At 47.6% G+C, this 14,206-nt stretch overlaps 1 protein-coding gene across 1 annotated transcript in view; it reads right to left on the bottom strand.

Annotated features, from left to right (window-relative positions):
• LOC142582753 (uncharacterized) overlaps positions 1–14,206 on the bottom strand; it is a 97,904-nt gene that overhangs the window by 64,144 nt on the left and 19,554 nt on the right. The window contains exon 2 of the mRNA XM_075692774.1: positions 13,658–13,809. Coding sequence (XP_075548889.1) covers positions 13,658–13,809 — 152 coding nt within the window. The remainder of the gene's footprint in view (positions 1–13,657; positions 13,810–14,206) is intronic.

The raw sequence follows: 14,206 nt of genomic DNA, 5'->3' as shown, positions 1-14,206 counted from the left end.
CGCAGTTATGGCGCTCGTCGTGCTTCACAGACGAAAGCAGATAGATGACAAAGTTCTCTCATTTCTCAAGCGCATTATACGATCAATAAGGTAACGAAGAGCTGTAGAATGAGCGAAAATCCACTTGGCATGTCCACAAGCATTGACTTTATAACAAAGATCCTGCAGCTCTTAAAAAATTGCGAATTCCGCGAAGGAGCTCAAGTGCTGCTCTCCTTGACAGTTTCTGTTCTTGAGCATTGCGCTATTCTAAAAAAAATACACACACACGCAGGATATAAGGAAACCCAGTACTGAATACTGGCGCACTGCAGCATAACCCAGCACGAAGAATAGTATACATTTACAGCAAAAAAAAAAAGTACACAGCGTACAGAAAATACCCAAGATTGCTGCAGTTATACTATGACACACCGCATACAGAAAAATCGCTCTTTCTAACATGCCATAAGATTTCAGCACTTCTGTCGCCGCAACCTCAGCAACATCTCCTGTCTGTAGCTCATTTGTCGCACTTCAAATATGTTCCTCGCTTAATTTTTATTTGGTGTTAAATGCTTGCTAAAAAGTGTTTTTGCTTTCAGAAGCCACCTTCGGACATCATACGTCGATGGGATCGTAACACAAGCGTGGGTAGCGTGCAACTCGGTGGCAGACTGATCCGCGTGAGACGGCGACCGCATACTGCGAGGGAAAACCCTTTTCGAAACCACCGGTAAAACGAGAAAGACGGCGCGAATCTACGACCGCGATACGAAGGGCGCACCGACAGGTTTGAGCCTATTTCTTTTCTCCTCTTTTTTTTTTTTTTTAGACACAACGAAACTTTGCGTATTTAGTCCGTTGCGCGCTAAACTTTTCCAGCCACATTCGCGCACTGGTTGACCAAGCAGTCCAGCCACGAAACCATTGCATGAATCCAAGCTATGTTCCGGTATCAGTCAAGTGCGCTGAGCGCGCGCGTGCGTGGACGGCATGCGACGGCACGAGGTTGCCGCGGACAGCTGACAGAGGCTCTGCCGCGGCAGGGCTCGCGACGCGTGCTTTGCGTGAGCGAAATGCTCAAATCCCGGCGCGTCCGCTCTTTGCGGTGAGGTCGCGCACCAAGAGGACGCGCCGAAAAAGCCCTCGCGAAGCGAAGGCGCAACGCCGGACAGCGTTCGTTCTTCCCCTGCGATGCGAGCTGGAGCGCAGGAGGCGCGGTGCGGGGGAGGAAGAAGAGGCGGGTGGCATGCGTGCAGCGCAAGTGTACTCACATGCGCGCTCTCCCTGGCTTCTCTCGGCGGTGATCGGTCCCAGTGGGTCTCTCGCGTCCTCGTGTTCCGCTCTCGACACCTGGCCCCTAGCGGCGTGTGGTTGTGGACCAGCCTCCCTCCCTGCCTTTCCAGCGTGCCAGCGATCCCCCCCCCCCCCCTCCTCAGTGCGGTGCGCGCGAGCGCGGCTAATTTTGGCACGTGCGCGCACCGGTTACGCCGGTGCAGCGCCGATCCCCTTCCAGGCTCTCCGGTGCATGAGTCAGTGCGAGGCCACTGTAGGATGCCCCGCGCCGTCTCTCGAGACGCATTCCGCCAACTTTTTAGAGATCACCCCCCACGCTCTCCGCTAGGAACCCAAATTTGCGGCTGGACCCGGCGTGTGCCACGTCATTTTGGACATCGGCGATGAAAGAAGCAAAAAAAAGCTGCCAGAATGAGAACGGAAGCGTGACGTGTCGACACGTGTGTAGCGCGACTGGACGTTGCGCCGCGTCCAGAAACGGGCAGCGCAGCAGGGGTATATCTACACGAGCACCGATGGCACCTCTGGCAGGGCGCCACGCGTCGAGCCGATCGTGGCGGTGCTGATTGAGAGCATCGGTGGCGAATGAGTTCAGCTCTCCTGTGCGCATCGACCTTCGCACGCACGCCGCGGGCCCTTGTTGGGAACTCTGTAGAAGGCCTCTGCGCTAGAGATGCAATGCGACTTTAACATAACACAGCTAGTGGACACGCAGCCTGAGCCTCGCAGAGGGTTGTGCATAGGAAGCCCGAAAGTATACAGACACGTCCTCAAAAACGTCTGCATCTTAGCACTTTAGGACACCCAGGGGACGAGAACAGAGAAACAGGCAGACATACGGAGCTGATTTTGTCTTCGTCTCCTACCCTCGTTCCTTCACATGATTACCATCTACTTGAAACATCGATCTTAGTTTGCTTCTACAATGTCATGCGTTCGTATTGCAGTTTCCTACTCAATCGGTTTTTCTTATTTTTTTCATTTTTATTGTGTACAGGTAACATATCTCTTCCACAGGTGAAACATCCTATTCACGAATTATATGACCCTGGCTCACAAAACACTTCTTACAGCCAAGAAGAAGTAGAAAAGTCGTCCGCGTATGGTGATAGCGAAGTAGATGCTATAACTGAAATTGAAGCAAACGAACAATAGCTCCGATGAACGAACACGTTTGAGTGGGGTGCTGCGTGCACAAGCTGGTTTCAGGGATTATGGTGAAGCTTATTGTCTTGTCGTTAAAACTTGTTGGCTCAAATTAGAAGGAGTAAAAGAAAGAAAATGTAGGGACGTTCACTGAGTTGCGACTGGTTTCCTACCCCGCTGTGGAGGACGAGGAAAGGTGAAAGAAATGAAGAGAAAGGGACAAGGCAAACGGTGTATTTGAGCACGCACACACGCATGGTAACAGAGCTCTAAAACTTTTCCCTGATATACGGCCGATACCGGAGTACCAAAGTCTGTTCCGTGTATGGTCGATTGTGTTGGCTTAGATTTGTGCGGAGGGAAACTCTTTTATCGTCAAGGGAAAGACTAGCCGTGACTTAAGATTACCTCTTCTGGCCAACTTACTTTTCTTTAGAGAAAATTTTACATACAAGTAGTTTGTCGCGGTCAATCGGCGCCAGTAAGATTATAGAAAACGTAAATGGATCATAACTGAGAGCGCAAAATAGAGCCCAGGAGCCATATAACATAACAGTTTGCATGCTACATAATGGAACATAGTGGAAGGCTACAGGGCGAGAACCGACGGAGACAAAGGAGGCACACAAAGCACACAGACAAAGCGCTGACTTTCAACAAAAATTATTGTTGAAAGTCGGCGCTGTGTCTGTGTACTTTGTGTGCCTCCCTTGTCTCAGTCGGTTCTCGCGCTGTAGCCTTTCACTATGTTAAACCAATAAGCCCAACTAGTTACTCTGCTCAACTTCATGCGACATAAGTTCGTGATAACAGAGGCCAGCCACTCGTGAGAGAGTTAAAGCTCCATTATCCTCTCCCCCCTTTCCGCTTTCGCCACGCATCTGGCCCTGTGCGCGCCCACTGCATGGTTTTTACACTATTTGGGATCGAAGTGACAAAGTTTTTCGCGCATAATTGTTTCTCATTAGCTGGCCAACCTCGATAATAGCACGTTTGCTATCACGACTCGAAAGCCACACCTGTTTTTTACTAACTACTCTACAATGTAGTAACTTCATAAATTAATGCAATGCTTGTTCGCATTGTTAAGGGCGGGGGCTTCGGGGAAATGCTGCCGTGAGCTCTCGCTTTCTCTGCCAAGTTCTAAAAGCCCATCAGCGCACTCCAAACCTCCACGCAAAAACTTAAAAAAAAAAAGAAGAGAGAGAACATTTTAGCTACGCCACAGTCTCCGCAAACATGCAGGCTCCACAGATAACTGCAGCCGTTTGGCGGAAGCCATCAAGCGAATAATGCGCGCGGACCATCGTATATAGAATGCAGGTGGCTCCAGCCATAAGGTAAGTTTCGATAAGATTCTCGTGATTGCGTCTCTCAGCCTGGCTCAGAGAAAAGGTGTTGAGGAAAGTATAGTCACGCCGAGAACATCCAAACACCTGAAGCAGCATACCGTGGAGTAATTGAAGTTTTCGCAGCAAATTCTTTTTGTCTCGAGGTATTTAAGTCAGAGCTAAGCCTAACAGCTTGGCTGTCTTTGAATATTTCTCATTATGTTAGTTCATTGCTCTGTTTTTTATTGTCAAGATAACTTTCAAATTAGAGGCGTCTCTTTTTCACGCAAAGTGTGCACAACATGTTCTCGGTCATCAATTTGTTGTAATGCTGTTTTATTGTTACAGAAACGCAGAGCGAAAATAGACTCGGTTTAAGCGAGGATCAACTTAATGGCAATTTCAGTGTGCCCGTGCAGACTAGCTAAACGCCAACTCTTTACGCCACCATATTGAGACTGTATTGTTAGTAAACAATAAGTTCAAAGCGTTATAAGTGGATGACACGAGAAATTAAAAAACATATTTATTCCTTGGCTATTCTGTTATACAAGCATGTAATGCATAGACAAAGTCAACGGCGGATACTTTCGAAGTATCTTCGGTATGTATATGACGGCGCACTTGCCGTGCTGAATGGACTCCCATTTAATTTTATCGAAAGAGGCAACCGCATGCAGCACGCCCTATCGTCGATTGTAGCGTAGCGCAGGAAATACGTTCCATGTGGTTGTCGCTTGAAACGCAGCAATGGATGGCCCGCACATCCATCAGCACGCGAACAGTTTATTGTCCGACTACGGTAAAATAAACTTTTGTACGGATAGAAGCGCCCACTCGTACACACAGTCGTCTAGGAGGCCTATACTCCGAGTTGCGATGTCGTTGTCACGTCATTAGAGAAGCTCGTCACAACCAGCGACAATCGTGCGCAGGTGATTAATCATCGCCGCAATAGGGTTGACAGAACGAAGCGGCTCGATTACGCAACAGTGTGTTCCGGGCCGAGAAGACGCTTGCCAGACACCGGCCCGCGCAGCAACCCTGCCTTGCCGGCGCGGCGAAATGCAAAGCGTGCCGCGGCAGGACGAAGTGAGCCGTCTCGCCGGCGGTCGTTTTCCGGGCCCAAGTCGGCGACCCAGGCGCGCGAGATTGATGCGCAGCGCGGCAATGTTATTCTGGCTCGCACTGTGCCCCTTTGGAGCCCGCCGCCGGGGCAGTCGTCTAGCTCCGACGACGTAAGCGCACAGGGAGAGGGCACCGGGCGGAGAATCGCGCGCTTTGCTTCCCGGAGATTGCAAAGCCGCGCTATACCTTCTCCGTCGAAGCGAGGGCTCGTGCGAGGCCGGCGCACCACGCGCTGCCGAGCCTATACAATAGCAAGCTGGCAGCTGTGACTCCGTAAGCCGCTCAAAACACAACACGAATATACTTGCTTCCTTTCACGGCGTGATTGAAAGTCTGAAGCCCGGCGTTACTCGAGACACCATCGACCCCTTTACTCACTCGTGTCGATATTTACTTTCTCGTCGGGCAGTACGGCGTGCGTACAAACTTCTTCCGCGGCTGCGGAGATATATCTCCACTCCGAATGGTATAATGTGGCGCACAACTCACCGCGATACCACCCGTTCTACGAAAAATCGGGGGCAAGAATGAGATGTGACACTTTACGTTGTAGAAATGAATGCGCATGTTGTAGCCCGAATGTTTACAAAATGGATACAGGGTGAACGAAAATGACTGGTCCCACTCGCGTGCAACTTTTGTCTGCACCAAGAGACTGGACAATATACGGACTAGACAATACAGGACCCTCCCACCAAGACGGTATGCGATGTGCTGCTGCCTGTTGCGTCTGCTCAAAGCAACGCTTGTCAGCAGGAAGTCTAATCATAACCTAAATGGAACTGCCCATATTGTTGCGGAGCAGGAACTGAACCCGCGCCGAAATGTGTGCTGCCATTTTGGAGCAGAACCTGAACCGGTATAAAATGATGTAACCGTTGGTTCTGGATTTTTCATAACAAAACAAAAGAACTACTGGTATGCTAACTGATTCATCATAACTCGGAGGCAAAAAAAAAAGAAAAGAAGAAAAAAGAAATGTTTTGAACAGGTTTGACAAGCGGTCCTGTCTGTTAGTCAAAAACTGAACTGAATTGCCGATTTTTGGTTTGGCATACTGAAACTGCCCGACAAATTGAGCCATTTTCTATGTGTAATTCCGAAGATACCAAAAGGTCGCTAGTGCCAAACGCTCAACTATATTCAAAGGAAGTAGTAAGACTTGTGGTCTAGAAACATCCTGCAAAGTACGCTTCCGGACGGAAGATACCTTTACTTACCAGGTTTTGCGATCAAGGGCGACAATGACACGATCATAAAGCGCCGACGCACACTGTTGAAATTCTACTGAGTAGCTCGTTACAAAAAAAAAAAAACAATCTACGCGTTGTTCTGTCGGATATTAAAAGAAACCTTGGAATGATTGCAGGAGCGGAATGTGATCAGAGGAGCCTTTACGCCATCGTTTGGGAGAAGTCTGGCGTCCGCCGAGGCCCTTGATGCGCTATTGGTTTTTTTTTCTCGTTTCACTAGATATAGAGCCCAACCGCAGTAGAACAATAAGGCCGGAAGACCTTTTTCGAACACAACTGGGATACTGAATGTGCCTACACTATAACATGATAGAGCCGGCGTAAGATACGCTTGCATACGTCTCAAGCCGAAAGCGCCGGCGCAGCGTCGGAAGTATTTGATCCCGAAGCATACCGCTGTAGATAGACAGCCGTGTTCACGCCGCGGGGACTCGTGTACATCTTTTTTTTTTATACTGCTTAGGTGGCTCGCTGTTCAAATGATTTTCGTTAACAGTTCAACAGCTATACATACATCATGCACGTTGCATCGTCACACTGAGACGTTTACAATTGTTGGAGTAACTATTAAGTGCGGCGAATCTTCTGATTTCGTGGAAATAAAATGGTCTCTACAGTTCTTTGCCAATCCGCCAGAGTGGGTATGTGCCACTAACATTTATGCTTTACATCTAAACCTACAGCTATGTGAAGTACTCGTACGTGCACTGTATATTAGACAGCATGCGCAAAGAAGGCAACGGTTATTTCACCGCAACAATTGTCGTCGCGGTAAGCGTTTGCCCTCGATACATAGTTTACGAGCAAGCCAATGTTTCAATTCACTGCTATGGGCGCACACTATAACGTATATCATTATTTACAGCCACGGATTTGAGCTTGTACCGTAAGGGTGGCGTAAGGGCGATGTAACTTGCAAGGGCGTCGTCACTTGAACTTGTAGCGTGCGAATATTGGCGGTAGTTGTATGCGGGAAAGAGAGCTCGTACATTTTTGAACGATACAAAATCTTTCTCGGACGATGTCGCACAGGGACGTGCCAAGTAAAACGCATTGCACTAGCGAAGTGGGCGCCCTCATTGCCTTTATTTTGTTACGCCTTTGTCCAGGTAGTGTGGATATCGAAACTGCGTTCAAAAGCGAAACAACGATGCATCGTTTATCAGGCGATTATCGATAGACTCGGAAGATTCGCGAAACCACTCTGCAGGTAGGCCTTGCCAACCTTTGTTAACCTCTAGCGAACTTTTCGATAGCCATGCAGTGCGTGCTAAAGTTGAGGGGCCCATGCTGCCCTTGACGTCGTTTGCTGCACATACATCTTCGACCCTAATTCGTGCACCCGATGTTGCTTGTGAAAGAGGTTGCTCAAATGGTAGAGCGGAATTATTACTCGGCTTCAGCAGGCAGTAGCTTCACCACTCCCTATCCCTTCAGCGTATGAAGAAACCTACACCAGACCAGCATGAAGCGACCAAAATCGCGGCTTGATAGGGACGCTCGATCGATGCTCGCCCAACAGTGAGGCGCAAGCAGTCACGTCACTCATGGGCATCTATTGAAAGCGTGGCAGTTGCGTTCTTCGGGTGTTCCGTATCGCTTAAATGTGTGAAATTGGCCGCAATTCATTACGCTGTAAAAATTAGATGCGTCAAGATTTTGCAATTCTGGGAACAGTTATGAGCTTCAAGTTACGCTTCAAGTCTTCCTTACATCGCAAGGCTTGTTTCTTTAAAAATTAATTCGTCTGATTTGCTTAATTACTTGAGTGAATACTAAATCGAGTCATTTTCGAATGAATGCATCTGTGGTAAAATCAATCAAGAGTAGATCAATCAATTATCTATTCTTTCTTGTTTTTAATCAATTTCGAACGGATTCCGTGAAATACCCGGTATAGCACTGAATGTTCATGGACAAAGTTCTGCCAGCGAGCGCAAATATGTTCTACCTAATAAAACAATAAATTACGATAAAAATACATGTAATGTCGGCTCATACGTATCTCTGAAGTACGCGTACCTCTTAATGAAATAGCGCATTATATTCAACGTCTTCCCTGATTTTCTTAAATTTCTTATAATCGGCCTGCCCCATTCTCGGGCCACTGGTTTTGTTCCGCTGGGTAAGTTCCAGTGGCTATGAGCCCCTCTGACACAATGCATACAGAATCTTTAAATGCACTCAGAAATGAGCCATACTTCTGTGTGCCACGCACATCACATCGCCATTCGTCCCTAAACAACCCGTTATGCGTCATCTTTTTCTTCGTGACATCGCCGCACCGAGGTCTCGCACTTTGCATTCGCCTGATTTAGAGTTGGCATTTTGGGCACAGATCGTGAACGGTGTAGTGCATACGTATAAACAATGCATGGGATTACACGCTGTATAGGGTGAAAATAGACACAATTGTACGTACGGATCGCATTTGGCTGTACAACATTTAATTAGCCGCTTCACTAGAGCTCCACCACTTTACATTTTGTGTGCGTGCGTGTGTGTGTGTGTGTGTGTGTGTGTGTGTGTGTGTGTGTGTGTGTGTGTGTGTGTGTGTGTGTGTGTGTGTGTGTGTGTGTGTGTGTGTGTGTGTGTGTGTGTGTGTGTGTGTGTGTGTGTGTGTGTGTGTGTGTGTGTGTGTGTGTGTGTGTGTGTGTGTGTGTGTGTGTGTGTGTGTGTGTGTGTGTGTGTGTGTGTGTGTGTGTGTGTGTGTTTGTGTTCTACCGCCTCCACTAATGTCACGAGAAGCAACCTTCTGGGCTGCTTAAACATGTTTCGGTTTCGATGAATTGTTCTTTTCCTTAATGAGATTAGCATTCTTGGGATTCGGTGGATTGGTGTCTAACCACATTCCCCGACCTTCCTGCAGAGTTCAACTCACTATGACTCTCGGCGTTAATGCGATTAGCATAGAAGCAATGTAGCTACACACCGTAGTGCCACCGTCGGGCGCGCTAGGTTTCCATATTGCCTGCGTTTTACCGTTGTAATTCGATGATATCTTAAATTAGGTGCGACTGTCAAGATTTTTTTCTTTTTAATTGAGGGTGTATTAAAATGTGGCTGTCTTCAAGTTCCCCATTTAACCTTTCCCTGAGTTACTAATAAAAAAGTTAATTGTGTATTTTGGGGGGTTAATGACCTTAGGAAGCACATATTATTCACGGAAAAGTATGTCCACATCGCCTAGGAACTACTCTGCAAAAAAAAAAAAAAAAACACCACGTTCACTGCGCTTATATAATTTTTATAAAGAATCTGTACAGTCTAACAAAAAAGGCAATCTGTATAGGGTGTCCCGGCTAACATTACCCAAGGTGTTGTACGAAAAAATATATTTAAAAGAACACGGTGCGAAATACGTCTTTCAGACCTACGGTGTTCGGTCGTCAGGCCTCCAACGACCGAACACCGTGATATTTAAAATTGCATCTTGCTCCGTGCCTTTTAAATATTTTTTTATTTTGTTGAACAGGCTTCGCTAATGTTAGCTGGGGCACACAGTATATACGCTATAGAATATAGATATGTGTACGACAGTATTGCGCAGGCTGCTGGAGCACCATTGCGATTGTTTACTGAAACTTCACGATACTGGACGAAACACTGGGCGTCTCCATATGCTTAAATGTTCGCTTGTAGTCGCTTTCACTTCTTCGAGCTTTGGGCAAAACAACGGATTTTTATTGTTATCTTATTCTTCTTTGCTCAATTGAGCAATTCCTTCTGGGACATGAGCCTCTATTAGTGTCAATACATACTACCGTCATCTCTGACTTTTACCCTTTCGATTAACGCATTTAGACTGCCGCGCCATTTCGCAAGGTTTTCGAGAATATATATAGTGCAGGGCTTGCAATTCAAAGCATTTCCTTATACGTGTGTGGGCAAAGTAATGGAGAGGATGGTCCTAGGACGCCTGGAGTGGTACTTGGAGTACCACAACACCTACCCCAACGCCATGGTGGGCTTTCGATGTGGTCGATCGCTCGATAACGTCGTCGACCTGGTCACCTACGTTCACCATGAGAAATGCCGTAAGCGTCTCTGCGTTTCTTTGTTCCTCGACGTCAAAGGGGCGTATGATAACGTTACGCATGAAGCCATCCTCTCTGCTCTCGCAGAGGTAGGAGTGGGTGGTCAGATGTTTCAATGGATACGGAGCTATCTCCCCATACGATCTTTTTTTGTAAGCACCGAGGAAGGCCATACTTCTCTACAATATAGTTACCGCGGCGTCCCCCGGGGCGGTGTACTTAGCCCTGTGTTATTTAAGCTAACCCTGATTGCTCTCCTTGAGCACGTGCCAAGCACAGTCAGGCTGTCAATGTACGCGGATGACATCTGCGTATGGACGTCTGCAGTAACACGCCTACAGTTGCGAGCGAGAATTCAGAGAGCAGCACTCAGACTAGTATCTATCTCCGTAATCGAGGCTTGGAAATTTCCTCCGAGAAATGCGCACTAGTGCCATTAACGCGCAAACCCATGACGAACTACAGCGTAATGATAAATGGCCAAATAATACCACATGTTCGGTCGTACAAGTTTCTGGGTGTCATAATCGACAGGGACTTGTCATGGAGCCCTATCGTATCATAAGTGAAAAAACGGTTGACAGGCATCTGCCACCTGTTCAAGTTTTTCACTGGCAAGACTTGGAGAATGTCGACAAGTGCCATGTTACAACTGTACAGGGTACTTTTTCTAGCGCTTTCTGTGGCACAGCTTGCCAGAAATAACCAACACAAGTAAAACGAATCTACGCACAATACAAAATGTTCAGGCTCAAGCGCTCCAGATCTGTCTAGGCCTACCTCAGAGTGCATCAACAGTGGCTACGATAGCAATCGCTAGAGACCACCTTGTCAAGACCCACATTGAGATTGAAGCGCTCAGGACCCATATAAGGCATCTTGCCAGGACTCCTCGTCACCACTTAGCCTATCTACCAGCGGACAGACCACGCATATCTTTCAGCCAAACGACAACCGCGCATGGTGAATCATTGCGAGCTCGTTTCACTCCGGTTGCGAGACCTTCGACTCCTCCATGGTGCCTCGCTCAACCAAAAATCAACCTCACAATACCTGGCATCCCAAAAAAGCTGATCTATCATCACCAGCCCTTAAACAGCTCACGTTACTACTTTTGTACGAGAACTACCGCGACTCTACGCATATCTACACTGATGGATCTGTCCTGCCAAACAGCTCCGCGGCGTCAATTGTGATGCCAGCGAAAGTTACAACAATCAAATTTAAGACGACTCACGCGACAACATCGACAGCAGCAGAGCTCGCAACGCTCTTTATTGCCCTTCATTACATTGGTGATGAACCGCCACACAAGTGGACGATATTCTGGGATTCAAAGGCGGCACTGCAGTCTCTACTGTCACCTTTACGACGCGGACCGCACGAACAACTAATATTTCAGATTACATTGACGTTACATCAAATAAGTGATGCAGGCCATAAAATAACTTTCCAATGGCTTCCAAGTCACTGCGGGATTATTGGCAATGAACGGGCCGACCAAGCAGCCCGTTCAGCCCATACTGAGGACCACCTCGTACTAATTCCACTTTCTAAAACTGACGCAGCACGGAAGCTCCGCCTGCTTGCTCGGCAGTGCACCACGTCGCAATGGAATGAGCCGCATTTAAGAAATTCTCGACTGTTCTCCCTTGATCCCACATTAAGTCTTCGAGCCCTATCAAAGCTTCGCCGTGGAGACGCCACGTTTTTCTATCGACTGTGGTTGGGCGTTGCCTTTACCAAAGCCTAGGCGTTCCGCATAGGGATGACCGGCCCCGCAACCTTTGACCACTGCATCAATTAAGAATTAATTGGCCATATTTTGTGTGCCTGCCCGCAGTACAGTCCACAGAGGAAGTGTGGACTGTCAAGTTCGTGGCCTTCGCCACGAAGTTGACCAGCTGGACGACCAACCACTATCGGAAAAAAGAATTCTACACCATCGAAAGGACCTAACGTCACAGAAGAAGGCCGTGCAAGCGCTATTGCGCTTTTTTGCAATCTACCGGCCTTTGTGAACGTCTCTAACTGGAATGCCTTTTGTGTGTGTTTAAGTGTGCGCGTGTGTGTTTTTGACGCTTTCCACTCTGTCCTCTTTCTAACCCCTATCTCTCATCCCCAGTGTAGGGTAGCAAACCGGAGTATGATATCTGGTTAACCTCCCTGCCTTTCCTCTTCATCTCTCTCTCTCTCTCTCTCTCTCTTATACGTACGGAGGCACGAAAGCCCCTCCCCCCCCCCGCCCGCCATATTGATATTCTATATCTTTGGTTATCGAACTACAACAGCAGCATACTTGGCATTGTTTTGATGACCATAGCCGAAACTGAAAACAATGTAGGCGATGGTTAGGCACTGAGGCCTAATTCACAAAAAAATTTTTTCGTAAAAACGTTTTGTCCTTAGCTGAGCAGGTCTACATACGGAAGACGTGTGCGTACAAAGAGTTTTGCGAGGCGGGCCCAAGTTAACGGTTTTAGTCAAGCCAGCAGACGCATTAAAGCCAAGGAAATCCCGAGGAAAATGATGTTTAATTATAGTATCAAACAATCGCAGAGCATTGTTAAATTGAGGTTTATCTGAGCATTCGGTGATAAAGGAAAATGACCACAAAAAATGTCACCCGCCACTGGTGGGAACCCACAGCTCCCAGACACTTGACCGACTTGCTGATCATCGTATACTGCAGTAACTATTCACCAAACGATTAGGTACACGGAAAATATGGCATGTTCTGGGACCGCACTATGTAAGTACTCCTTTTTTCCTTTGCTTCTATTCATGTCTTACCACCCGCCGCGGCTAGTGGCCGATACTGGAGGTAATGAAGGCGCCATGCTAGCCAACGACCGAGGACAACAATAACAGAAAATTAAAAGGATATTTACATAATACCGCCTCTTGGGCCGTATAATATAAAGATAAGTCCCGCAGGGTCAAGGCTTCGTGAGAATGAAACTCGCGACAACAGCAGTGACGGATCACGGAAGATGCATCCCTTAAACATCAAGCTTGCAATTTCAGTGAATGACAGCACATTGCTCATTTTTCTTGGCAGCAGATTTGACATTCTTTTTTTTTGTGTGTGCGTGTCTAATAGAGTCATGTATATACGTTCGTCCAGCCGACAAAGAACAGCAGCTGACCATTTTTCTATTAGCAAAATGAGGTGAAAGGCGGGACCTCTGCCCCTATCCCACCCACCTCCGGCCCTTTCGTTTTCTGACTGCCAAATGTACCGATACTGATAACGTCCCCGCAAATCAGAGCACTCAAGATACCAGATAATAGTCTCGCATGTTTACTACTGAGAAGTTGCATTTGTTTTAGTTAATTTAACTGTCCTGTTGAGATGTACAGCAACCCACCAGCTGTAAGAAACAGAACTTGTAGAGCTAATACGTGATTAGGCTTCGGGACAGAAAACTTGGAAACCGTAGACGCACCCTCGCGGCCACGACGACGAATTTCAGGCGCTCACCTGACGATGAAGACTTCGAGCCTCTTGGCGGGCTGTGCGAGGAGGGCGTTGATACGGGCCTCGGTCAGATCCTGCACGTTGTGCTTCCCCACTTGTATGATGAGGTCGCCCTCGTGCATCCCCTGTAGCGCCGCAAGGCCCCCGTCTACCACCTGCGTGGCACGAAGGCAACACAGGTGACAATCAGTAAAGCGAAGAATACATGTTCATCCGTGGTGTGCATAGACATGAACCCACAGATGAGAACGGTTTCCACTTTAGCAGCAGGACGTTAGCATTCAGGTTTGTGCCAAGTTATCCAATGCTTCTAAATACATGATTTAGGAGAAAAGGTTAGGGATGGCCAGTTCGGACTTTCCCCTTAACTTGCGTACGTTGATAAAGCTGTGACATTTGTGTTCACCCGTCATGGTAGCTCAGTGGCTACAAGCCGTTCTGCCGCTAAGCACGATGTCGCGAGGTAGACTCCAGGCCGTGTCGACCACACCTTGGTTGGGAATGAATGCAGAAATGCTTGTGTACAGCTCTTTGTGTACACGAATTGTTTCG

This window comes from Dermacentor variabilis, chromosome 1 (genome assembly GCF_050947875.1).
Source record: "Dermacentor variabilis isolate Ectoservices chromosome 1, ASM5094787v1, whole genome shotgun sequence".
In the NCBI taxonomy this organism is placed as follows: domain Eukaryota; kingdom Metazoa; phylum Arthropoda; class Arachnida; order Ixodida; family Ixodidae; genus Dermacentor; species Dermacentor variabilis.
The sequence above is the reverse complement of the archived record's forward strand: the minus strand, read 5'-3'. Positions and strand labels throughout refer to the sequence as shown.